This window comes from Apodemus sylvaticus, chromosome 23, assembly GCF_947179515.1.
Source record: "Apodemus sylvaticus chromosome 23, mApoSyl1.1, whole genome shotgun sequence".
Lineage (NCBI taxonomy): Eukaryota > Metazoa > Chordata > Mammalia > Rodentia > Muridae > Apodemus > Apodemus sylvaticus.
Window position 1 is genome coordinate 48,891,941 of NC_067494.1, and position 24,137 is coordinate 48,916,077.

Sequence of the window (24,137 nt, forward strand, 5' to 3'; positions counted from 1 at the left end):
TTCTAAGGTCCTGGTTCCACACAGCTATGAGTTGGTATCATAATACTAACTACAGGTATTTTTCAACTTACAGTGGAGTCATGGTGGGATAGGGATATGTTCTTCTAGTTGGGCTGCCTTCTCCAGCCTCAATGGAAAAGGATATGCCTAGCCCCACAGAGACTTGATGTGCCAGTGTGGGAGACACCCGGGGGGGCACCTGCTCTGAGGAGAAGGGGAGGGGATAGAAGAAGGGTGGCAGTGCACAGGATGTAAAGTGAATAAATAAAAATTAATTAATTTAAAAATCATAAGTTGGAAATGCCCTAAGCCAAGAATGGCCTTTGCACACCTCACTAGAGATCTGCAGGGCTCAGGCTCGCCCTCTGTGAACGTATGCAGACACTCCCACACGCTCAGCACAGGCACCAAGACCTGATCCAAGGCTTCCCATGGCAGGCATGGGGCGCCCCTGCACCGTACTGAGCATCTGCATCCAAAGCACAGCAGTGACAATGCCAGACTGGGCACCGGCTGCCCGGTGGCTCACTGCAAGTCGCACCTCAAGGCACTGCTCAGAATCCCAGGAAAGAATTGCACTCACACCGCTTACTCAGAAAACATACAAGTCCAAAACCAGAGTGGGTTATGTGGAATGTGTATTGATTTTTTTGTACCCATAAAGATGAAAATTTATAAATTACAGCACCTTAAGTTGGGAATGATTATATTCAGATAATCTACAATCAGTTAATAGTTGCCATGAAAAAATTGCATTCTACAGAAAACCAAGTTTGACGAGGGAAGGGCACAGGTGCCTACAGGGAGGGGCTCAAGAGTGGGCAGCACTGAAGAGAGAGCAGAGTCTACCAGGGCCTCAGCAACCTGCAGCCTGAGGACTCACTGCACCAGGAAGGCCCACTGTCCTCAGGCAACCTGCCGGTCCTGTCACCCCTCTCTTCCGGGTTCCCACATGTAAAGGGGGCTTGCCTGCTACAGGGCTAGGGCAGAATCAGTCACTAGGAGAGGGAAGGGCACATCTAGCCGGCTCCCTTGATACTATTCTGAAGATAGGGAGCCTGGTTTGCCTGTGTTTGTCACACGTTCACATCCAGCACAAGCTGGCGGCCCCCGCCCACCTCCAGCAAGAGAGCAGCACTCACCTGTTGGCATCTGGAAACTGCATCCTAAGAAAATGCCGTTCTATTTTTTATTTTTTGAAAATATAATTTTAAGCACTAAAAATACCATTTCTTTTTTTTTTTTTTATTTGTTTTTTTTTTCAAGACAGGGTTTCTCTGTATAGCCCTGACTATCTTGGAACTCACTCTGTAGACCAGGCTGGCCTCGAACTCAGAAATCTGCCTGCCTCTGCCTCCCAAAGTGCTGGGATTACAGGCAAAATACCATTTCTTAAACCTTAATGACCTTTAAGAGCCATGTCTTTTTGCTGCTTCTTCCCACAAGAGCCATAATTATACAAAAAAAAAAAAAGATTTCTCATATATAACGCAGGCTCATCACAGTAGGAACCGGCCCAGTGCAAACCAGGCTCCCTATGCTCTGGAGAAACTAGTCGGAAGAGGCCCAGGGTCAACCAGGAAACACTAAACACTCCATTAGGTCAAGAAAAGGAAAAAAAAATGTTTAGGAAAAATGTCAATATGCATGGTTGAACTCTTATCTAGAATATCAAGAACACATTTAAAATGCTATGAATATATTCTTCTTAACAGCAGAAAGTACATTAAAAAACTCAGTATCCTGACGACAGGCTAATACAAGTTAATGTGATGTACAGTGTCATTCCAATCTAAGACTACAATTCTCAAACCGAACCAAACAAGCGATAGTAAATACTCCTGAGACTGAGGACAAGAGACGCTGCTCCACTGTTAGGGGAGATTTAAGGTGGGCGTGACTTAAAAGAATTCCATCAAGATTTTTGGATCCAGCAATTTTAATATCTTTACTTGGGCCAGTAACAGGACCAAAACTGCCATATGTCCTCACTCACACGTAGACACAAGACTGCAAATACTGTATGTTTTTGCTCATGTGTGGACACGGGACCTCAACTACTGTCTGCTCCCGCTCATATGTGTAAGCTTTTTTAAAAATTAAAAAGTTGGCCTGAACATAGAATAGTGAGGACTCTCGCGGTTGGGAGGGGCCTAGTGAGAGCAGTGGATAAAGCAGGTCAGGCCCATCAGGGAACGCAGTAACACACGTGTTGAATGTCACACGGTGAGGCTGGTAACCTGTGCAATTGACAAAAGTCAATCGCAGACACTCAGCGTTCCAGGCAGCGTTTCTGTATAAATAGTAGGGGGTGTGGGGTATGTTACAGTGAGTGTTAACTTAGGCAACCCACAGTCTGTTTTTGCATTATATATTTTAAGGTCAGCCTGAGACAACCCAAGGCCCACACCCTCTTCACAGACATTCGGGCTATTTGCAGTACATCCAGGTCAACGAACCAGCCATGACCTCTAAGAAGCAGCAGTAGCTCTGTCGCTGTCCCCTCTGTGGCCTGAAATGCTTCTGGGGGGCGAAGGGGGGGGGTCAGCCATCAAATACAGTGTTTTCCTACAACTGCATTTTACCAAAAATTCACTACTTCAAAATTAATAACATAATAAAAAAGAGCAAACTGTCTAAAAACTACTCAAATGAATCAACCATATATGATTTGAAGGATGTGTGTCAGTGGCATACTTGTAGCGAAGAACGTATATCTAGTCTTAAGAATTTCACATATAGTCTTTAAGATTATCTAATCACATAAGAAGGCTGCTAAGCTGCTTCAACCTAGAGCACGCACTCGATCACATACCATTTGTACCTGTCCTTGTACTTTGAAGATCTCTTGTTATTATGTTTGATGTTAGTCTTTGGAGAAAACATCACCATACTGGAAGGAAAACATACACACAAATGTATACATAACTCTCACCAATTAGGACTCTACATTTCCTAAGATACTTATGCTTTACAAGGAAAAATTAAACATGTACGAACTTACATCATTGTTTTAAGCTGCCCCCTCTTCTTCGTGGGCTCTAAGGAGAACAGGCACGTTCTCTGACTCAGACATGTCACAACGCCACACACGTTCTCCTTAGTGACCGTGTCTAATGCTTCTCGGCTCATCATGCTGGGGCAGCCTCAGGACCACCATCATCCACATGACCTTACAGATGAGAACGCTGCACTCTTGTCCTACAGCATGACCTTCCGGGCCACCCAACCCATCCATGCACCACCATCATCCTCTCAGGGGCTGCCTTCTCGGGGCCACACTGTCATCTGTGAACTTCATCCTCAAAAGTGTGCAATTGAACTTACAAAACTCAACACACTAAAATCTCACGCGGTGTTAAGTAGATTCACAGTTTTGTGTTGGCTGTAGTCATAGCTATCCTGGTGCTCATGTGGTGAGCAGACCACCCCTGTGACACGCCCGTGACTAACTCATCCTCCTGGCAATTCATCTGTTTCTCCTTGCCGTGATCTCCCCCTCCATCTATCCATCTCTCTACCCATCCCTCCTCTTATCTACCTGCCATCTACTCAGTTTGAGGAGCCAAGGCTGCCCTGGGCTGAGTCGACACAACAGACAAGAAGTCACACTTGTCACTGGGGAAAGGGAAAGATGGTGAGATAGGGAAGGGCCGAGGGGGCAGCGGAGCTGCAGTGGCATACGGGATGACCTACCTCGGTCCGAGGCCAGGGAGAGTCCTGAGCAGGGACGGAGACCTCAGCCTACCCTGCCACGTGCTCCACATTCAGGAGACCCACTGGAGCCCCAGACTCTAGAGCAGCTATGGCTACTGTTAAAGGATTAGGTTTGATATCGTGAGCTACATCACACAAGGTCCGGCTCTGAGATAAGAGAGCGGTGTGACTACACATTATAAAGGAAAGCAGATTTGCCCCGAGAGATCTGAGGCTTTTGAAGGACTGAGGACTTGGAGACTTGGCGGCCCCATCTCCCACTGACATGATGCTCTGTTTCCTGGTCTCTACCGAGCCTCACTGTCAGACTTGCTACTTCATGTTTTAACTATCCTGAGTTTACACCCCAGCATGGGAACAAAGCCGTTCTCATCAAAGGTCTGTGGTTCAGGATGACTTTACTAATAGGTTATACAATCCCGACTGGACAGCCCTAAAAACACGCATAGAAGCTGGACGGGCTGTATTTATGAAAGGGAGGGATGGAGGGACTGGTCACAAACTTGAGAGTGAATGAACTCAAAAAAATTTAAGGCGTTTGCCAGGCCTTAGTGCTACATGGAGTTACTGTATCAGCCGTCTCCACTTCTCACACACGTCCTTAGCACAGCCGACCTTATGACTTGACGAGAACACAAGGGCCTGAGTGGAGATTGAAAGCCAGTAGGCGTTTAACAACCACTAGCTGTACAGATGCTGCCCTTGTGCTGACTGTGGCATTCTGCGCTCTTGCCCACATTTGACCCTCCTTAGGCCCCTACCCCCCATGCTCAGGTGGGAACCCAGGGCGTATCAGTTCTCTATTAAACCCCACTCCAATGGTGTGCCTGCGGCTCTGCTGTCACTGACACAGAAGACATGAAGGCTTATACTCACTGTGGTGCCGATGTGTAGCCAGATGACCTGACTTTAGTGTGGAAAACCAGGGGCCTGTCCTCCACGACACTCTTCACAGCTGTATGACATGGGGTGAAAGAACAGCATACACTTACTATCACAATTCACTGTCCTGGGAAAAAAGAACAGTCGCCCAAAACCAGGAAGAGTCAATCAAAATGACCTCTGACCTCTGAAATGAAGAGGCTCCATCCAGAAGCTAAGCCACTGAATAACAGCCAGAAATGCATCAAAAAGGTTAAAGGTTCAGAAAAAGTACTGCAAACTAAACTAAGCACGTTATGTGGGGCTCTGCTGTCTCTTTGCTTCTCTCTCTCTCTCTCTCTCTCTCTCTCTCTCTCTCTCTCTCCCCCCCCTTTTTTGTTTTGTTGCTTTGCTTTGATTTAGTTTGTTTGTTTGTTTGTTTGTTTGTTTATTTATTTATTTATTTATTTTGGTTTTTTGGATTTGTTTTTTTCCAGATAGGGTTTCTCTGTGTAGCCCTGGCTGTCCTGGAACTCACTCTGTAGACCAGGCTGACCTCGAACTCAGAAATCCACCTGCCTCTGCCTCCCAGAGTGCTGGGATTACAGGCATGCGCCACTACCGCCCAGCTTTATTTTTGTTTTAGACAGAGTTGTTCTGTGTAACAGTCCAGGCTCCTAGAACTCACTCAGTATACCAGGCTTGCCTTAAACCCACAAAAGTCCGCCTGCCTCTGCCTCGCGGGTGCTGGGATTAAAGGCATGTGGCATCATGCCCAGATAATAGCTTATGTGTCAAGCACATTTAGAATATAGTCCAGAACAGGGTCCCTGTAGGAAGAACACACAGACTGGGCCACAGCACACAGACTAACAGGAATTCCACTGAGGGGACCGCCAAGAAAAGCCACGATGCGAACAGGGGCAGGCTGCCTGCCTCACAGAACAAATTCAAGAGTTTAATAACTTACTCCTCAGCGTGGGGGGAGGGGCACAGTTCTAGATGACAGGGACCCTAGCAACACAAGGGACCTTCGTGGCCTCACCTAAGCCAGGCTGGAGATTGACAGCCAGAGGGCAAGAGGTAAGGATACACGTAGATGTGGTACAGAGATACAGATATGCAGAGTGCATCGGTAACGCTGACGGGGGGCCTCCATCTTCTTCACTAAGTCAAGAGACTTTATGAGGCTGTGAGATGGCCATTGAGGGGGGAAACGAAGGAGCACCAATCACCAGAGACTCCTACAACATAAATAACTGGGCAGAATTCTGCCATCTTCACACAGAAGTTAGCTTTAAAAAATATATTTTAGAAAAATCAATATGAGGACTATTTGGCTTCAGTTTACAACAAACCAATCAAAACCTATTCTTTAGATAGTCAAGAATAATTTATTGTGGACTGGATAATACAAGGAATTACTTCTAGTCATGACAGGATATGGCTGTGTCTAGATATTTCAGAAACTCACACTGAAGTGTGCATGATGTGATAGCAACTGCAATCACCCAGAGTCCACCACAGCATACTGCAAGTCCCCAAAATATCCCAGCAGCATTTAGACATGCCTGAGGAGGATGTCAGACCCTCAGGGGGTAGGGAGAGAGAAGGTTGGTGCATGTTCCTACCAATGATAATGCAATAACTCTGAGAGGGGCAGGGGAGGCTGCACTGGACTTAACTTTCGGCAGATGTGAATTCACAAAGTGATTCAGCAATGCTGACTGAGAGGAACTGGCTGCCTCTTCATGTGCATTTCAAAGTGTACTATACTAACCGTGTCGTTTGGTATTGGCAAGCTTGGGAAATTTTTCCTTAATAATTCCAAAATACAGTGGAGAAGTCGGCAGGACACAGGAGCTAAAATAAAAATTACCACATTGCGAAAGAAACAATGATATTATATAAAACCATTTCAATGCAACATATTACTTTTAAGGATAATGTAAGATTAACTCATGCAAATAAATATACATGTACAATATTTGGAAATTAAACTACCCATGATATTATATAAAACCATTTCAATGCAACATATTACTTTTAAGGATAATGTAAGATTAACTCATGCAAATAAATATACATGTACAATATTTGGAAATTAAACTACCCGGGCCATTATCTTTATAAATATTGACATTTTAATGGAAGTGCTATTTTAGAATTTACATTCTATTTTTTAATAAACTATTTTATGTCAAACTATGAACCATTTAGGTGTGAGTAAAATCAAATCATGACATAACAAATTAGTTCTTTCATATAGCATTAGGATGGTTGAGAGTCCCTTTTTGACCTGTGTCTCTTCCCATGAATAAGGTCTAAAATGTTGTTCACTGTAAGCACTCACACGCAATGCAATATCCAAAGACTGTACCTTGCCAGCACGGAAAGCATCCTTCCTGCACGAGGGCACTGCTGGGCGCTCAGCAGGGCAGCCAGGCTGATTTCCAATATGGCGATCTTACTCCCAAACATAGATGAAAGGATGCAAAGTGCCTACGAGACATGTTGAAGATTAGCAGCGTGGCGGGGCGGGGTGGGACCGGAGGCTTGTGGGTATGCCCAGTCTCTCCAGTCAGGAGCACAGCTTTAACAGTCTGTTCCATGTGTCAGACACGACAGCCAGGTACAGTAGTCATAATATCACATGTGAAATATCACCAGGACTGCTATTACACTGGCCCAGTGGAGAGACACACACCAGAGCACAGAGGCCTCGTCTGACACACTGCCCACCGCGCACCTGCTCGGGTCTTACACTCAGCTGCCCACCTCGCGGGTCTCACACTCACCTGCCCACCGTGCAGGTCTCACACTCACCTTGGTACTGAGGGGCTCGCTCTTCACTACACACGACCCAGCAACTTGGACACTCAGGCTCTGAAATTCTTTTTCATTGAAGACAAATATTTGCGACATTAATACAGGGGAACAAGTAGCTGGCTCATTGGTTGAGCCTGGTTATAAGCACTAAGTCAGTACTACTGACCCATATGATATGCAGAGTTGGGGCACAATGTGCAAGACAGGGTCCTTTGTCATACAGTCAGCTTGCACGGAATGTGCCGTGGCACAGATGCAGGGGAGTGAGGCTGTGAGCGCTGGCGAGGGTGTGCAGCCAGAACCGGCAGCTGACAGGGAGCACATAGTATACTACATATCCTATGCTTCTGGAGAAGCAGGAAATGACAGGAAAGTCCCATCTCACAGCACTCACAGGAGCAGAGTGGTACCGAGGCCAGAGCTGAGGGCAAGGTACCCTGCTCACGCTGGACAGCAGGCAGGCCTCAGAAGACACAGAGGGAGTTGGCCCTACCTCCCAGACAGACAGAGAAGAGCCAAGGCACACAGAGCAGGGGGCTGCTGAGCAGGGGAGGGGTGGGTAAGCATCCCTGCCTCTCTTCCAGGGAGAGACCAAGAGCACAGTGCTAGAGAGGTCAACTCCTACTGTGGGCTGTCTAGACCATGTCAGGTAATAAATCAGTACTGACCAAAGCACACATGAAGAAATGAGCCTGCGGGAGCTTACACATGTCTAGGTGCCCGGTTTGTGTGTGTGCGTAGGTGCCCGATGGGTGTATCTACCTGTCTGGTACGTTTGTCTAGGTCCTCAGTACACGTGTCTAGGTGCCTGGTACATGTGTCTAGGTCCCCAGTACATGTGGCTAGGTGCCCGGTGCGTGTGTCTAGGTACCCGGTGCATGTGTGTAGGTGCCCGGTGCATGTGTCTAGGTCCCCAGTACACGTGGCTAGGTGCCCGGTGCATGTGTCTAGGTGCCCAGTGGGTGTGTCTAGGTGCCTGATTGACATAGGGGAAAGGAGACCCTCATCAGGAGCCCAACACAAGGATGGATGGAGAGCATCATGGGAGCCCAACACACTTGGAGAGGGGAGGGTTCCACAGAATCCTGGCACACAGGGGGAGAGCCTCACAGAGTCTGAGAGACATATTTGAGAAGTGGAGGTGCTGAGTGACCAGGAAGAGCAGAAGTAAAGCTGTCCTTCAGGCTCTGCAGCACAGGGGTCACTGGCAGTCTGATCATGTGCTGTGTTTGCTTACTGATAAACTTATCCTCAAATGCAAGTGGCCAGGCTTTCTACCCCAAACTTTCACTCCCCATCAATCTTTTTAAGAAAACCATCAAGTTACAAGAGACTGACATAAAAGATTACTGAATCCGAGGTCTTACCCTTGAAATGTAAAGCAGCTTCCAATTCAAAGCTTGCCAGGTTCAATATGAATAAAGCTGTCGAGCTTCCAATCCATAGGCATTTGGTGTGCTCAGAAGCAAAACTAATCTTAGGAAGAAAGAAACAGCCTTCCTTCAGGCTAGCCCCCAACATGCCCCCCTGGCATCCCTGTTCCAGCCTTCCTTCAGGCTAGCCCCCACCATGCCCCCTGGCATCCCTGTTCCAGCCTTCCTTCAGGCTAGCCCCCCCCAATCCCTGTTCCAGCCTTCCTTCAGGCTAGCCCCCTCCCCCGAATCCCTGTTCCAGCCTTCCTTCAGGCTAGCCCCCACCATGCCCCCCCACCCCCGGATCCCTGTTCCTGTGAGGATGGACACACACCTGTGTGAATGAGCAAAGCTGTCTCCACCGACACCTCAGTTACTCACTTCTCCTATAGCTATACTCTGGAACTGGGGGCTGGGTTTCCATCCCACTGAGCGGCTGAGCACCCCTTCTGCCACTGGAAACCGGTGTCCCCAGTGGTGGCCCAGCACCCCTTCTGCCACTGGAAACCGGTGTCCCCAGTGGTAGCTGAGCACTCTCAGCTCTCATCTGTGTGGTTTGTCTTTTCTTCTGAGTTTATGAAAGTGGTTGATGCTTAAGTCATTCAGGAGCTTACCAGACCACGTAAGGATCTAGACACGTGCTCACATCCATGTCACCAATGTACCTGAAGGTGCTGCCTGTTACGCTTATGAAAACAAAGATAAGCTCTGACAGGAGCTATCTGGTCCACCGTGGCAGCACTCATCAGAAAGCTCCTATTAATACATGTCATTCAAGCTAGGTTTGCACTAAGCAGTCCCCTTCCAGCTGAACTGTCTGTCCCCTCAGAGTATCCCAGAACACCAGCGCTGCAAGCCTTCTCACTAGAGCAGTCAGCACGCAGCCCCTCCGCAGGCCCACACTACACAATCCAGCACCTTCCCCGTCACCTCACAAGTCATAGGGAACAGGAGTCAGCAGAGTGGTCCTGGCTTTGCCTGCAGGAACTCCCAATACTCTGCAACTGCAGTGCAGGCAGCAGCCCACAGCACGAGCCCAGCTGCTCTCCTGCCCTACCTATGTGGATTAGGAGGGAGCGCTCTATTCCCAGGGTCACAAGCAGCCCTGCTTAAATCTGCTCAGCTTTCTCGGGGACATGACCAGCTCAGACCACACTTCCTGTGTTCACATTTATTTCTATCGTGCTCTCAAACACATGAGTAAGATCACTTGGAGTTGTTTTTAACAGGGGAGGGAAGAGCGTGAGCTATGTGTACATTGTCACAACCCACGGGAAAGGCCTACTACCAAGATCCTACCTGTCTAGGTTTGGTAACAAGGCTTGAATTAAACTGAAAAAAATTTACTAAATTTAAGGCTTAAAACATGCACTTTTAGGAACATTTACAGTCAGTAATAATAAGCGACACACAATACTTGGTCTTTACTTCGATCATTCACAAAACCCAATTTAATGCCCACTTAAAGTTAGAAGGCATTCTGCCTGTGGCTGGGGCTCTGCTCATCATACGTACGCTTCGCACTGGGAATCCGGCAGGCAGAGGTCACAGCGCGCCAGGCTCAGGATAGGAAATGTGGCTTCAGCCTCTCCCCTTTCATCCACCTCATGTCTACAGTGGTACTGACGGTCTTCTAAAGAACAGAGTTGTTGATTATCTAAGAAGCAACGTTGCTTAGCAATCAACTAATAGAGAAGAGATGTAGGGAAGTTTCAGAAACACGTGTTGAAAGAATGAATCATAACTCAAAAGAACATTCAGACTTGGAAGACCAAGAGAAATAAAGTTAAAAACCAAAGAGCAGCCTAGACTGTGTCTGTAAGGAATGGGGCTAGGGAGGAGACTGCCAATGTAAGGAGGCTGATGCCACACTCCTAGAATGGAGCTGAGGTGCAATAAACAACGACTGTCTATGAAAGAAAGAACAAGGGGCTGGGGTTTCTCTCCATGTGGAGCGCCTGCCTAGTGAGCACAATGCTCTGGGTTCAGTCCTCGGCTCTGAAGAAAAAAAGAAAAAAAAAAAAAAAACGAACAAAAGAATAACAAAAATCATGGCTTAATACATTTGGGGGAAGTGAGATACAAATTTCTGGCCTAACTGAAAGACCAACAATTCAATCTAAAGACAAAAGTATAATGTAAAGAAAAGCAGCCCGGGGCAGGAAAGTGACGAGGAAACCGCACACACCAACAGCGCTCAGCCTTGCTCACTTCCCAGGGGCCCGGGGGGTAAGTGCAGCTGTGCAGGAGACCGATGCGGATGAGGGGACGTGATTTTGGACAGCAGAGCTGGTCAGGAGCTTAGGGGAGCGGGTGCAGTGCAGACACAGCACCTGTGATGTGTAGGGCGTGGCTGGGGAGCTGGTGGTAAAAGCAGGATCTGAGGCCTGAAGGAAATAGGTCTGCGCTGAAACTGACAGCGATGCAGTCCCTTGGGGGACAAGGCACACTGGGCTTCTCAGACAAGCCATCCATGACAGCGGTGGGCGGGGCCTGCCCTCTTGAGCTCCTGCTGTCATGACAACCCTAGGGTGTGTGCTCTAGTCTCACAGTCCCCACGTGAGAGTTAGCCTCCAGCCTGGGGCACAAACCTATGGGGCACAGTGGTATCAGGTGTCAGGCCCCAAGGCCTTCCCAAATCCGAAACCTCCCATCTACCCCACCCCACTGGGGCCCTCGAGTGTGCCACGCAGGAGGCCTGCGGGCTACACGAAGCACACCTGGCGGGTTGCACCGCTCAGCCATCACTCTCCGGGTGGCGAAAGTCTCCCTCTTCTTCCTTAGGTCCACACGTGCCACACAGTGGTAGTGATGTCCCTCCATCAAACTAAAGATCCACAGCTACAAAATCAAAATGGTAGATACAGATCTCTTTCAAGAAGGGATACTTACTGCAAAGGCCAACGGGAAGTGGGGCAGAGCACAGATAACTGCTTCAGATATGCTCTGAGGTTCTCTCAGACACTTGGCTTGCCCTCAGTGTTGCTTTCAGTCCCTTCCTGAAAGCTGCTTAGCTCCCACACAAGCGCTTACAGGGGGTATTTTGTCAGGAGCCTTTGTTCAGACACAGCTGTGATCCAGTGTCACACAGCCCATGCTACAGCCTTTGAGCCGTGAACATTTCTACCATGTGACTGGGCTCTAGCACATAAGATAATGGCTGTTGAATGGATGAAAAAGAAAGTTAACTGTCATAGCTTCCCAAAGTACATCTTCATCATGTCTGTATCAACAACCTTTATAAAATAAGCCTAAGATGTTTACATTTTTAAGAATCTGAAATAAGTGTTTTCAGTTTTAAAGTCATACAAAGCTCATGCTAACAGCTGAGCAGGCAATTCTAACTTCCGCTACATTCAAATACTACAGAGGTTTTGGGGGGTTTTTTGTTTTTGTTTTTGTTTTTATTTGTTGAGACAGGGTTTCTCTGTGTAGCCCTGACTGTCCTGGAACTCACTCTGTAGACCAGGCTGGCCTCGAACTTAGAAAGCCACCTGCCTCTGCCTCCCAAGTGCTGGGATTAAAGGCGTGTGCCACCCCTGCCTGGAACTGCATAGGATTTTTAAAACATGGACACCAAGGTCCCATTTGCAGACCAAACATCCCCCAAATCCCACCACTGACATGCACAGTGGGACAAATCCTGGCATATTGCTGGTGACAACATGAAACAGAGACTGTGCGCTTGTCCATCTTCTGTCTGCTTGAACCTCAGATGGAGCTGCACAGGGCTCTCACCTGGCCATCAGCACTGCCAGTGACCAGCTGTTGGCTTTCTTCATTGATTAGCAAGTTCAGGAGCGGGTAAGCTGTAGAGAAAACATAGGGCATTCAGTGTGGGCGGTGCTTCTTCTACTCAGCACCATTCTGAATCTTCACACCGGATTTAAATGAATACAATTTGGAAACATTCATAAGCAAAAGAAAAAAGAAAACTAAGCAAAAGAAAAAAGAAATGCTGTCCCAAATAAGACGGTGCGTATGAATTACAGCTGGCCGGGTGGGCCCAGCTGTCTGCTCACACTAAGCATCAGCACCGCCGGTGCTCTAGGCCCAGCCTGGAGGAAGAAAGGGTAGCTGCCCTTCCACCTGCCCTTCAAACCAGCAGAGCAGTTCTGCAGACTGACAACAGTGAAATCATTAAGTTAGTGATAAAAACAGCAGTTAAATAGATATCTTGCTTTAAATAAAAGAAATCCATAAAATTTAATTTTACCTAAAATATAGTCTAAAACTATCAAGAATTTGGAAGAACTACGTAAACATGTTGCGGAACACTGTATGTCCTAACTAAGCTGTAAATGGTATCCATGGTGAGTTTATAGAACAGTCTAAAATTCTGTTCCTCAAATTGTTCCACAGGATTGTCTTCAGAAAACCCAACAAGCTTTCAGAAAATGTGCTTCACTCTCCATGTGGGTAACCAGCTTGAAAGGCTCAATCTGGGGAAATCGCAGCAGTGACTCGAGCAGGTCACCAAGGCAGCCGCGTTTTCACAAGTGGGACGTCATGGGGCATCTCAAGGCAGAGGAAAGCCCCTGGCATGGCTCTTCCTGCCGTCCCAAGACACTAGTGCACATGTGGTGGAACATGGGGGAGGGGGGCAAGGGGATAGGGAGACTCCAGAAGCAACCTTGTTAGATGCAGGGAGGAAATACAAGGCTCCAGGTGAAATAGTCCCCAGATGTCACACACAATACCCCCCAGGCTTCAGGAAAGAGAGCTGGCCCATAGAAATTGGTCACACATCTGTATAATCAGATGATGGTCCAAAAGGACAGTTTGATGAAAGCAACAATTATCCTAGAATTTATAAGATGGAAAAGCTTACAACCTAATCAGTGGATTGCATGCTGTCCAGTCCTCCACTCCCAGGGGAGGACAATGTCCCAAACTTTCCCAGCTCTGACCCTGGCAGAAGAGGGCCCTGTCTCAGGCACTTTATCGGAGAGCCAATCTACTCTGCATACTTACCTAGAACAGCTGCTTGGAATCCAAATGCATATACGTACATATAAGTGTAAGTCAAGATCCTCAGAGACAGTAACTGTGACCGTCACCTGCTCACTACACAGGGGAATCACTGCTGTCTGGCTACATAATACCCACAATTCTGAATGGCTACTTAAGCGTGTGGCTGGTGATTCAGACCTCCTGTCTCTGGGACGATTCAGACCACCGTCTGCTGCACTGTCTCTGGGGTGATACCCACACCAGGACAGTTCGTTTACTCAGCCTACCAGCTAGAATGTAAGAGTCAGTCTTTCATTTACCTGTTAAAATGGATGAACTGTATATCAAGGATCCCACACAAAAGTCCCAGACCTTCAAATGAAAGACAGCTCATTAAAGACATAAAAATGCTGCCATTATTGCTAACCATGAACTAAGTTTTAAGCAATAAAAACTAATCCATATAAATAATAATTAAAGAATTAAAATTTACATATTGAATCTCTGCATTATTAAAACCCAAGGTTTCAGAACAACGGTGAAAACATCCTGATCCCCCAGAGATAACCAACCACCTACGGATCTGGGAGAACTCCTCCAAAGGTGCTAAGAAGTTAAGATGTGCCAGCATGCCCCTGGGCCTACGCCCCAACTGTAAAGGGTGCTTGCCCGCAGGACTGCATTCCAACCATGACAGCCACATGTCTGCTGTGCCCACCATCCCTTCTATGGTAGACACAGCTGCAAGGACATTCCAAAACATCAACTCTCTTCACTCTCATGACCAGTAATACAAGATGCACCATGTGTCTATGTGAAATACAAGAACACTGAAACGCAAAATAGTTTATCCAAGTAGGGCAACTTGGACTTCTGCCTCAGCAGCTGCTGACTCCCCGTGGAAGTCACCCGGTCCCATCAAATGAGTATTTCAAAAGGACCGTAGAATGTATTCTCACAGCTTCTGTGGTCAAATATATACATGTGACTTTAAGTTTTTCTTTCAGGACAATGATAAATGCTCACCCTTTATTAATAAAGTTATAGTAGCACTAGCTAACTTGGGACTGCTAGAAAGCGAATCTGCATTTTGCTTTGTGTTTTCTGAAGCTTGGTGTAGTGCTAATGGAATCCGCTCACCTGCTGGTCCTTGAGAAACAGTGTAGATATGCTCTGCTCCCTCTAGATTTAGAGTCAAGAAAAATCCTCACGGGTGTCCAGCGGCCAAATGCTGGAGACCCAAGAAATGCAACACAGAGTAACCCAGCTCCACTGGAAAACCAAACTGCACTTTTCTGTGATGGAAAAATAGCCTCCTCAGGTGTGTGCTGTAAACTGCATTCATTTTTATTTTATGTGCATGGGTGCATTGCTTACATGCATGCATGTGCATCACACATGTACAGTGCTCAAAGAGGCCAGAACAGGGCACTGGATCTCCTGGAACTAGGATTATGAGCCAATATATGGACGCTGGAACAGAATCCTGCTCCTCCACAGGAACACCAGTGCTCTTAATCACTGGGTCATCTTCTCTCCAGTTCTGCCATATTTATATCACAAGAAAAATATGCACGGTAAAAGCAACCAAACAGCAGCAGCAGATATGTCCACAATACCCCAGCATGCCAAGTCGTTCGTGCCCACCTTAAAGCTTCTGTCTTCAGACACAGAGATGAGGGTGTGTGCTTGCCAGGGACAGAACTCCACTGCTGTCACCGAGCCCTGATGGCCCTTCAGCTCTACCAGCACAGACTGCTTCTACAAGGATTTATACAAGAGGTTACTCGTGGAATTTTCTAGAATGACTGACATCATGAGATCATCGTCCACCACATAAAAAAGAACTTGTTGAAATAACTTCTACAGGGCAAGATGAAGGGCTTAGGAGGAAAAGGCACTGGCCACCACGCCTGAAAACTTAAGTTCAGACACTGGAACTCACATGGTGGAAAGAGAAACAACATCACAGTTGCCCTCTGACCTTCAGACATGTACTGTGCCATGTGTGCTCAAGTGCATATGCACACAAACATGTACAGCAGAGAGGGGGGAGGGAGGGAGGGAGGGAGGGAGAGACAGAGACAGAGAGAGAGAGAGAGAGAGAGAGAGAGAGAGAGAGAGAGAGAATGTTTTAATTTAAAGAATAAATTCTTTTTTACACATCACTTCTTCCAAATTTGGAGCTGCCCTACCTGTACCAACTTAAACCTCCGCTGCTGACGCTCTGAGGGAGGCACACGGTCAGTCAGAGATAAGAAGCATGCCTGCTGCTCACACAGGGCACCCGTGCCTGGGCACATCTCTGATGTCTTAATTGTGATGCGCAGCACCGTTGATTTGCTCTCTGAGCATTTGCCCCTCTTCAAGCACGCAACCTTAACCATCTTTCTAATTCATCTGGGCTTCCTCGGCCTAACTAATGTTAGCTCTTCCCATTGGTGGTCAGGTTTGTTATGTAGTAAAGTGTCCTAATGGGAATCTGTTGACTGACGAAGCTAGCGATGTTAACCACACCATCGGTGCTAAGAACTGAATATCACTTTCTCCAGAAGGTGCCTTCCCATACACCTCTGACCTAGAACTACCCAGCCCTCCAGCCATGACTCAGCCTCTCTCTCTCCATCCCCAGGCTCTGAGATACGGCTTACATGAGGGAAGATGTGATTTCCCTCCATGTGATCCTCAGTTTCACTCACAATAAGCCCAAACGTTGTCTAAACATAGAACTGTGTGCCTTCGTGTGGTAGTTTGGATAAGAACGGCCTCCACAGGTTCATATTCACCATGGCTCAAGCACCAGTGCCCAGCAAACTCTGGGTTAGAAACCCCCAACCTAGGAGACATTTACTTTTATATAAAGTGCCTCGATTTAGCAGCAACTGAGAAGTGAGTCACAGTGGAGAAGACTTTCGACAAACGGGCGGCTCAGCCCTGTGTTACACAGATTCTTGGGGAGCTCTGAACTCAGGAGACTGCTCAAAAAGAACTATTTTCCTAAATGTGTCTGCTGAAAGGTATCCCTAACACAAATTAGTGTAAACACCAATTCTGGTGGCTTGTCAATTACAAGATCAAGATGTTTTCCTTGGCTTCTCCCCAACATCTTTACAAAATACTTTGAACCACAATGCCATTGTAAAAGGGGAAGCAAGAATCAAATACTCACCAAGAAGAGCCACACATGAATGTACGTTTGGTTCCTCCTTGGGGTGACATCAGTCTTACCTCCACATCCATCACAGATATTCTGTTTCCGGCACACACTGCGACAGTGCGATCATCCCGACTAAATCGCAAACACAGCACTGTTTGTAAAAGGGAGCCCAGGATAGTCCCTCGAGGAGTCAGTCCTAGAGCACATTTCAGACATTTGTGTCAGCTTGTCAAGTGTCAAAAGTCCTGTGTGCAGGGTGCTGTGCAGTTCTCTACAGAGCCGCAGAGCAATGATCTCCTATGTGCTGATGGAACAGTCTTTTTCCTGAGGTTTTTCAGTTCAGGATCAATGTTGTAAGGAAACGAGTCTCTGGAGGGCCATGGGCTCCCAGAAGAGCCGTACAGAGCAAGCTCTTCACCCAGCTCCTCTCTCTATGCCCACTGTCATCCAGGCTCTGGCAGGGACACACTATGACCAAGGAGGGCAAACAGGAGACGGTGTGCCATGAGAACGCTGGCCTCTGAGGCTCTGTCCACCACATCATCACCCCTGACCAGCCTGCTGGTCCCTGGACAACAGTGCTAGATGTGCAGAGAAGATTCACATGTCGTCTCACCAGCCAGGCCAAAACTGTGAGACTAGAGACTATGGTGCCTGCCGTCCTCCTGGAGCCCCCGAAGCCACCAATAATTAGTGCAGATGTATCATCAGCTGACAAAAACACCCCGTGTGGTGGCTAATCTTAGTCCTCAACTGACTACCATCTGTAATCAACTAAAATCCAGAGTGAGTTCCAGGACAGCCAGGGCTATACAGAGAAACCCTGTCTTAAAAAAAAAACCAAACCAAACCAAAAAACTAAAATCCAAGCAGCTGTGCACAGCTGAAGGATTTTCTTGACAGGATCATTAGATTGGAAGAGCTACCCTAAATCTAGGACACGCCTTCTGTGATGGCACACAAAAAAGAACAAACAAGAAGGGAGCTTCCCCTTCCCCCCCCCCCCACTCCATTGTCTGCCTTCTCCTTCTCCCCCACCCCCTCTCCTGCTGACAAATTCAGCTGACTTGTTGCTGGGGCATTCCTTTGCTATTGGAGGGACTCTAAGACAGAATGAAGACCAGTAGCTCTCTGGGAATTCCACAGGACTCTAGCACCAAATTGGAACTGCTGAGACATCCAGTTCCATGCATTGAACTAGCAGGTTTCCAGCCTTCCGGGAGCCAGCCAATGTTGAACTATTGGGACCACAGCCTCCACTGCTCTGATAATCCAGCCCCTTTACTCACAGAGACAGAATTTCATGGGGCTCTGACCCGTAAGAGAACCCTGATAAAACACCATGGAAAGGATCTGCAGGGTCAGCTTCCAACTAGACAGGTATCCGCCTTCATGGAAATTTAGCATGCAGGAGGAGACATAGCACAGCCAACCGCAGGAAGCAAAGCAGACAGAGGAGTTACACAGAGGACTAGTGATGGCAGCCCACGGGAAGGGTCTGCCACATCTGGGAGAGGGGAGAGCGGCAGAAAGGACCAAGTGTTACAGAGTGTCGGAAAGGGCCTGTGACAAAGCAGCTCCTGAGCCCAGAGACTCCGCAGCACAGGCGGCAACCAAGACAGAACTGAAATAAAGCCCAGCAAGGGCCGAGTCCCTGCTCCTCCAGGCACAGCGTGGAGCCTGTGTGTGTGACTCTTTCTCTACCTAAGTTGCTGGACTTTGAGCAAACAATAGACATAGATGACTAACCGAGTACCCCCGGGTTGCTGGGCTGAGAATTAAATGCAAGCACAGAAAGATCAGGGCAAAGACAGACGGTAGGAAGTTAATGTAAGAACCCAGAGGGAGGCTTGTGGCTTGTGCTTGCAGCACATTCAGGTGTGTGAGAGATGCCCAGTGTGAGGCAGGGTTTAACGGTAAAGAGATGCCCAGTGTGAGGCAGGGTTTAAGGGTAAAGAGATGCCCAGTGTAAGGCAGGGTTTAAGGGTAAAGAGATGCCCAGTGTGAGGCAGGGTTTAAGGGTAAAGAGATGCCTAGTGTGAGGCCGGGTTTAACGGTAAAGAGATGCCCAGTGTGAGGCAGGGTTTAAGGGTAAAGAGATGCCTAGTGTGAGGCAGGGTTTAAGGGTAAAGAGATGCCCAGTGTGAGGCAGGGTTTAAAGGTAAAGAGATGCCCAGTGTGAGGCAGGTTTTAAAGGTAAAGAGATGCCCAGTGTGAGGCAGGGTTTAAAGGCAAAGAGATGCCCAGTGTGAGGCAGGTTTTTTTTTTTTTTTTTTTTTTTTGTGTTCAGTAGTTTTTATTACTGCTATATTACTATTAATGAAATAGTGTTCCCCAATGCACCCTCAAGACTATGGAAAATAATAGACAAAATTCATTTAGGTACTACTGAAGCTTTTTACAGACATAATTCTAACACACACATTACAATAATTTATCTGTCTAAAAATACACTGTCTGGAAACCTTGTGCCTTTAAAAATCCCATTTTTCTTTTCTTTTTTTTTTTTTTTTTTTTGTTTTTTGTTTTTTGTTTTTGTCTTTTTTTTTATTTGATATAATTTATTTACATTTCAAATGATTTCCCCTTTTCTAGCCCCCCCCCTCCCCGAAAGTCCCGTAAGCCCCCTTCTCTTCCCCTGTCCTCCCTCCCACCCCTTCCCAGTTCCCCGTTCTGGTTTTGCCAAATACTGTTTCACTGAGTCTTTCCAGAACCAGGGACCACTCCTGCTTTCTTCTTGTATCTCATTTGATGTGTGGATTATGTTTTGGGTATTCCAGTTTTCTAGGTTAATAACCACATATTAGTGAGTGCATACCATGATTCACCTTTTGAGTCTGGGTTACCTCACTTAGTATGATGTTCTCTAGCTCCATCCATTTGCCTAAGAATTTCATGAATTCATTGTTTCTAATGGCTGAATAGTACTCCATTGTGTAGATATACCACATTTTTTGTATCCACTCTTCTGTTGAGGGATACCTGGGTTCTTTCCAGCATCTGGCAATTATAAATAGGGCTGCTATGAACATAGTAGAGCATGTATCCTTATTACATGGTGGGGAATCCTCTGGGTATATGCCCAGGAGTGGTATAGCAGGATCTTCTGGAAGTGAGGTGCCCAGTTTTCGGAGGAACCGCCAGACTGCTTTCCAGAGTGGTTGTACCAATTTGCAACCCCACCAGCAGTGGAGGAGTGTTCCTCTTTCTCCGCACCCTCTCCAACACCTGCTGTCTCCTGAATTTTTAATCTTAGCCATTCTGACTGGTGTAAGATGAAATCTTAGGGTTGTTTTGATTTGCATTTCCCTAATGACTAATGAAGTGGAGCATTTTTTAAGATGCTTCTCCGCCATCCGAAGTTCTTCAGGTGAGAATTCTTTGTTTAACTCTGTACCCCATTTTTTAATAGGGTTGTTCGGTTTTCTGGAGTCTAACTTCTTGAGTTCTTTATATATATTGGATATTAGCCCTCTATCTGATGTAGGATTGGTGAAGATCTTTTCCCAATTTGTTGGTTGCCGATCTGTCCTCTTGACGGTGTCCTTTGCCTTACAGAAACTCTGTAACCTTATGAGGTCCCATTTGTCAATTCTTGCTCTTAGAGCATACGCTATTGGTGTTCTGTTCAGAAACTTTCTCCCTGTACCAATGTCCTCAAGGGTCTTCCCCAGTTTCTTTTCTATTAGCTTCAGAGTGTCTGGCTTTATGTGGAGGTCCTTGATCCATTTGGATTTGAGCTTAGTACAAGGAGACAAGGATGGATCAATTCGCATTCTTCTGCATGCTGACCTCCAGTTGAACCAGCACCATTTGTTGAAAAGGCTATCTTTTTTCCATTGGATGTTTTCAGCCTCTTTGTCGAGGATCAAGTGGCCATAGGTGTGTGGGTTCATTTCTGGATCTTCAATCCTGTTCCATTGATCCTCCTGCCTGTCACTGTACCAATACCATGCAGTTTTTAACACTATTGCTCTGTAGTATTGCTTGAGGTCAGGGATACTGATTCCCCCAGATTTTCTTTTGTTGCTGAGAATAGTTTTAGCTATCCTGGGTTTTTTGTTGTTCCAGATGAATTTGATAATTGCTCTTTCTAACTCTGTGAAGAATTGAGTTGGGATTTTGATGGGTATTGCATTGAATCTGTATAGTGCTTTAGGCAAAATGGCCATTTTAACTATATTGATTCTACCGATCCATGAGCATGGGAGGTTTTCCCATTTTTTGAGGTCTTCTTCCATTTCCTTCTTCAGAGTCTTGAAGTTCTTGGTGAGGCAGGTTTTAAAGGCAAAGAGATGCCAGGTGTGAGGCAGGGTTTAAAGGCAAAGAGATGCCCAGTGTGAGGCAGGGTTTAAGGGTAAAGAGATGCCAGGTGTGAGGCAGGGTTTAAGGGTAAAGAGATGCCCAGTGTGAGGCAGGGTTTAAGGGTAAAGAAATGCCCAGTGTGAGGCAGGGTTTAAAGGCAAAGAGAGGCCCAGTGTGAGGCAGGGTTTAAGGGTAAAGAGATGCCCAGTGTGAGGCAGGGTTTAAAGGCAAAGAGAGGCCCAGTGTGAGGCAGGGTTTAAGGGTAAAGAGATGCCCAGTGTGAGGCAGGGTTTAATGGTAAAGAGATGCCCAGTGTGAGGCAGGGTTTAAGGGTAAAGAGATGCCCAGTGTGAGGCAGGGTTTAATGGTAAAGAGATGCCCAGTGTGAGGCAGGGTTTAATGGTAAAGAGATGCCCAGTGTGAGGCAGGGTTTAATGGTAAAGAGATGTCCAGTGTGAGGCAGGGTTTAAGGGTAAAGAGATGCCCAGTGTGAGGCAGGGTTTAAGGGTAAAGAGATGCCCAGTGTGAGGCAGGGTTTAAGGGTAAAGAGATGCCCAGTGTGAGGCAGGGTTTAAGGGTAAAGAGATGCCCAGATGTGAGGCAGGGTTTAAGGGTAAAGAGATGCCCAGTGTGAGGCAGGGTTTAAGGGTAAAGAGATGCCCAGTGTGAGGCAGGGTTTAAGGGTAAAGAGATGCCCAGTGTGAGGCAGGGTTTAAGGGTAAAGAGATGCCCAGTGTGAGGCAGGGTTTAAGGGTAAAGAGATGCCCAGTGTGAGGCAGGGTTTAATGGTAAAGAGATGCCCAGTGTGAGGCAGGGTTTAATGGTAAAGAGATGCCCAGTGTGAGGCAGGGTTTAAGGGTAAAGAGATGCCCAGTGTGAGGCAGGGTTTAATGGTAAAGAGATGCCCAGTGTGAGGCAGGGTTTAATGGTAAAGAGATGCCCAGTGTGAGGCAGGGTTTAAGGGTAAAGAGATGCCCAGTGTGAGGCAGGGTTTAAGGGAAAAGAGATGCCAAGTGTGAGGCAGGGTTTAAGGGTAAAGAGATGCCCAGTGTGAGGCAGGGTTTAAGGGAAAAGAGATGCCCAGTGTGAGGCAGGGTTTAAGGGTAAAGAGATGCCCAGTGTGAGGCAGGGTTTAAGGGTAAAGAGATGTCCAGTGTGAGGCAGGGTTTAAGGGTAAAGAGATGCCCAGTGTGAGGCAGGGTTTAAGGGTAAAGAGATGCCCAGTGTGAGGCAGGGTTTAATGGTAAAGAGATGCCCAGTGTGAGGCAGGGTTTAAGGGTAAAGAGATGCCCAGTGTGAGGCAGGGTTTAAGGGAAAAGAGATGCCCAGTGTGAGGCAGGGTTTAAGGGTAAAGAGATGCCCAGTGTGAGGCAGGGTTTAAGGGTAAAGAGATGTCCAGTGTGACGCAGGGTTTAAGGGTAAAGAGATGCCCAGTGTGAGGCAGGGTTTAAGGGTAAAGAGATGCCCAGTGTGAGGCAGGGTTTAATGGTAAAGAGATGCCCAGTGTGAGGCAGGGTTTAAGGGTAAAGAGATGCCCAGTGTGAGACAGGGTTTAAGGGAAAAGAGATGCCCAGTGTGAGGCAGGGTTTAAGGGTAAAGAGATGCCCAGTGTGAGGCAGGGTTTAATGGTAAAGAGATGCCCAGTGTGAGGCAGGGTTTAATGGTAAAGAGATGCCCAGTGTGAGGCAGGGTTTAAGGGTAAAGAGATGCCCAGTGTGAGGCAGGGTTTAATGGTAAAGATATGCCCAGTGTGAGGCAGGGTTTAATGGTAAAGAGATGCCCAGTGTGAGGCAGGGTTTAAGGGTAAAGAGATGTCCAGTGTGAGGCAGGGTTTAAGGGTAAAGAGATGCCCAGTGTGAGGCAGGGTTTAAGGGTAAAGAGATGCCCAGTGTGAGGCAGGGTTTAAGGGTAAAGAGATGCCCAGTGTGAGGCAGGGTTTAAGGGTAAAGAGATGCCCAGTGTGAGGCAGGGTTTAAAGGCAAAGAGATGCCCAGTGTGAGGCAGGGTTTAATGGTAAAGAGATGCCCAGTGTGAGGCAGGGTTTAAGGGTAAAGAGATGCCCAGTGTGAGGCAGGGTTTAAGGGTAAAGAGATGCCCAGTGTGAGGCAGGGTTTAAGGGTAAAGAGATGCCCAGTGTGAGGCAGGGTTTAAGGGTAAAGAGATGCCCAGTGTGAGGCAGGGTTTAATGGTAAAGAGATGCCCAGTGTGAGGCAGGGTTTAAGGGTAAAGAGATGCCCAGTGTGAGGCAGGGTTTAATGGTAAAGAGATGCCCAGTGTGAGGCAGGGTTTAATGGTAAAGAGATGCCCAGTGTGAGGCAGGGTTTAAGGGTAAAGAGATGCCCAGTGTGAGGCAGGGTTTAAGGGTAAAGAGATGCCCAGTGTGAGGCAGGGTTTAAGGGAAAAGAGATGCCCAGTGTGAGGCAGGGTTTAAGGGTAAAGAGATGCCCAGTGTGAGGCAGGGTTTAAGGGTAAAGAGATGTCCAGTGTGACGCAGGGTTTAAGGGTAAAGAGATGCCCAGTGTGAGGCAGGGTTTAAGGGTAAAGAGATGCCCAGTGTGAGGCAGGGTTTAAGGGTAAAGAGATGCCCAGTGTGAGGCAGGGTTTAAAGGCAAAGAGAGGCCCAGTGTGAGGCAGGGTTTAAGGGTAAAGAGATGCCCAGTGTGAGGCAGGGTTTAATGGTAAAGAGATGCCCAGTGTGAGGCAGGGTTTAATGGTAAAGAGATGCCCAGTGTGAGGCAGGGTTTAAGGGTAAAGAGATGCCCAGTGTGAGGCAGGGTTTAATGGTAAAGAGATGCCCAGTGTGAGGCAGGGTTTAATGGTAAAGAGATGCCCAGTGTGAGGCAGGGTTTAAGGGTAAAGAGATGCCCAGTGTGAGGCAGGGTTTAAGGGTAAAGAGATGCCCA

General features: G+C 47.3%; 1 protein-coding gene across 1 annotated transcript in view; it reads right to left on the reverse strand.

The window, feature by feature from the left end:
- The window catches only part of Wdr27 (WD repeat domain 27), a 103,326-nt gene that overhangs the window by 53,810 nt on the left and 25,379 nt on the right, over positions 1 to 24,137 (reverse strand). The window contains exons 4-15 of the mRNA XM_052169276.1: positions 17,001 to 17,125; positions 15,420 to 15,533; positions 14,093 to 14,144; positions 12,558 to 12,628; positions 11,540 to 11,660; positions 10,335 to 10,452; positions 8,775 to 8,878; positions 7,405 to 7,472; positions 6,959 to 7,080; positions 6,359 to 6,441; positions 4,594 to 4,672; positions 2,816 to 2,893 (exon numbers count right to left, since the gene is read on the reverse strand). Of these exons, the coding sequence (XP_052025236.1) occupies positions 2,816 to 2,893; positions 4,594 to 4,672; positions 6,359 to 6,441; positions 6,959 to 7,080; positions 7,405 to 7,472; positions 8,775 to 8,878; positions 10,335 to 10,452; positions 11,540 to 11,660; positions 12,558 to 12,628; positions 14,093 to 14,144; positions 15,420 to 15,533; positions 17,001 to 17,125 (1,135 nt within the window). The remainder of the gene's footprint in view (positions 1 to 2,815; positions 2,894 to 4,593; positions 4,673 to 6,358; positions 6,442 to 6,958; positions 7,081 to 7,404; positions 7,473 to 8,774; positions 8,879 to 10,334; positions 10,453 to 11,539; positions 11,661 to 12,557; positions 12,629 to 14,092; positions 14,145 to 15,419; positions 15,534 to 17,000; positions 17,126 to 24,137) is intronic.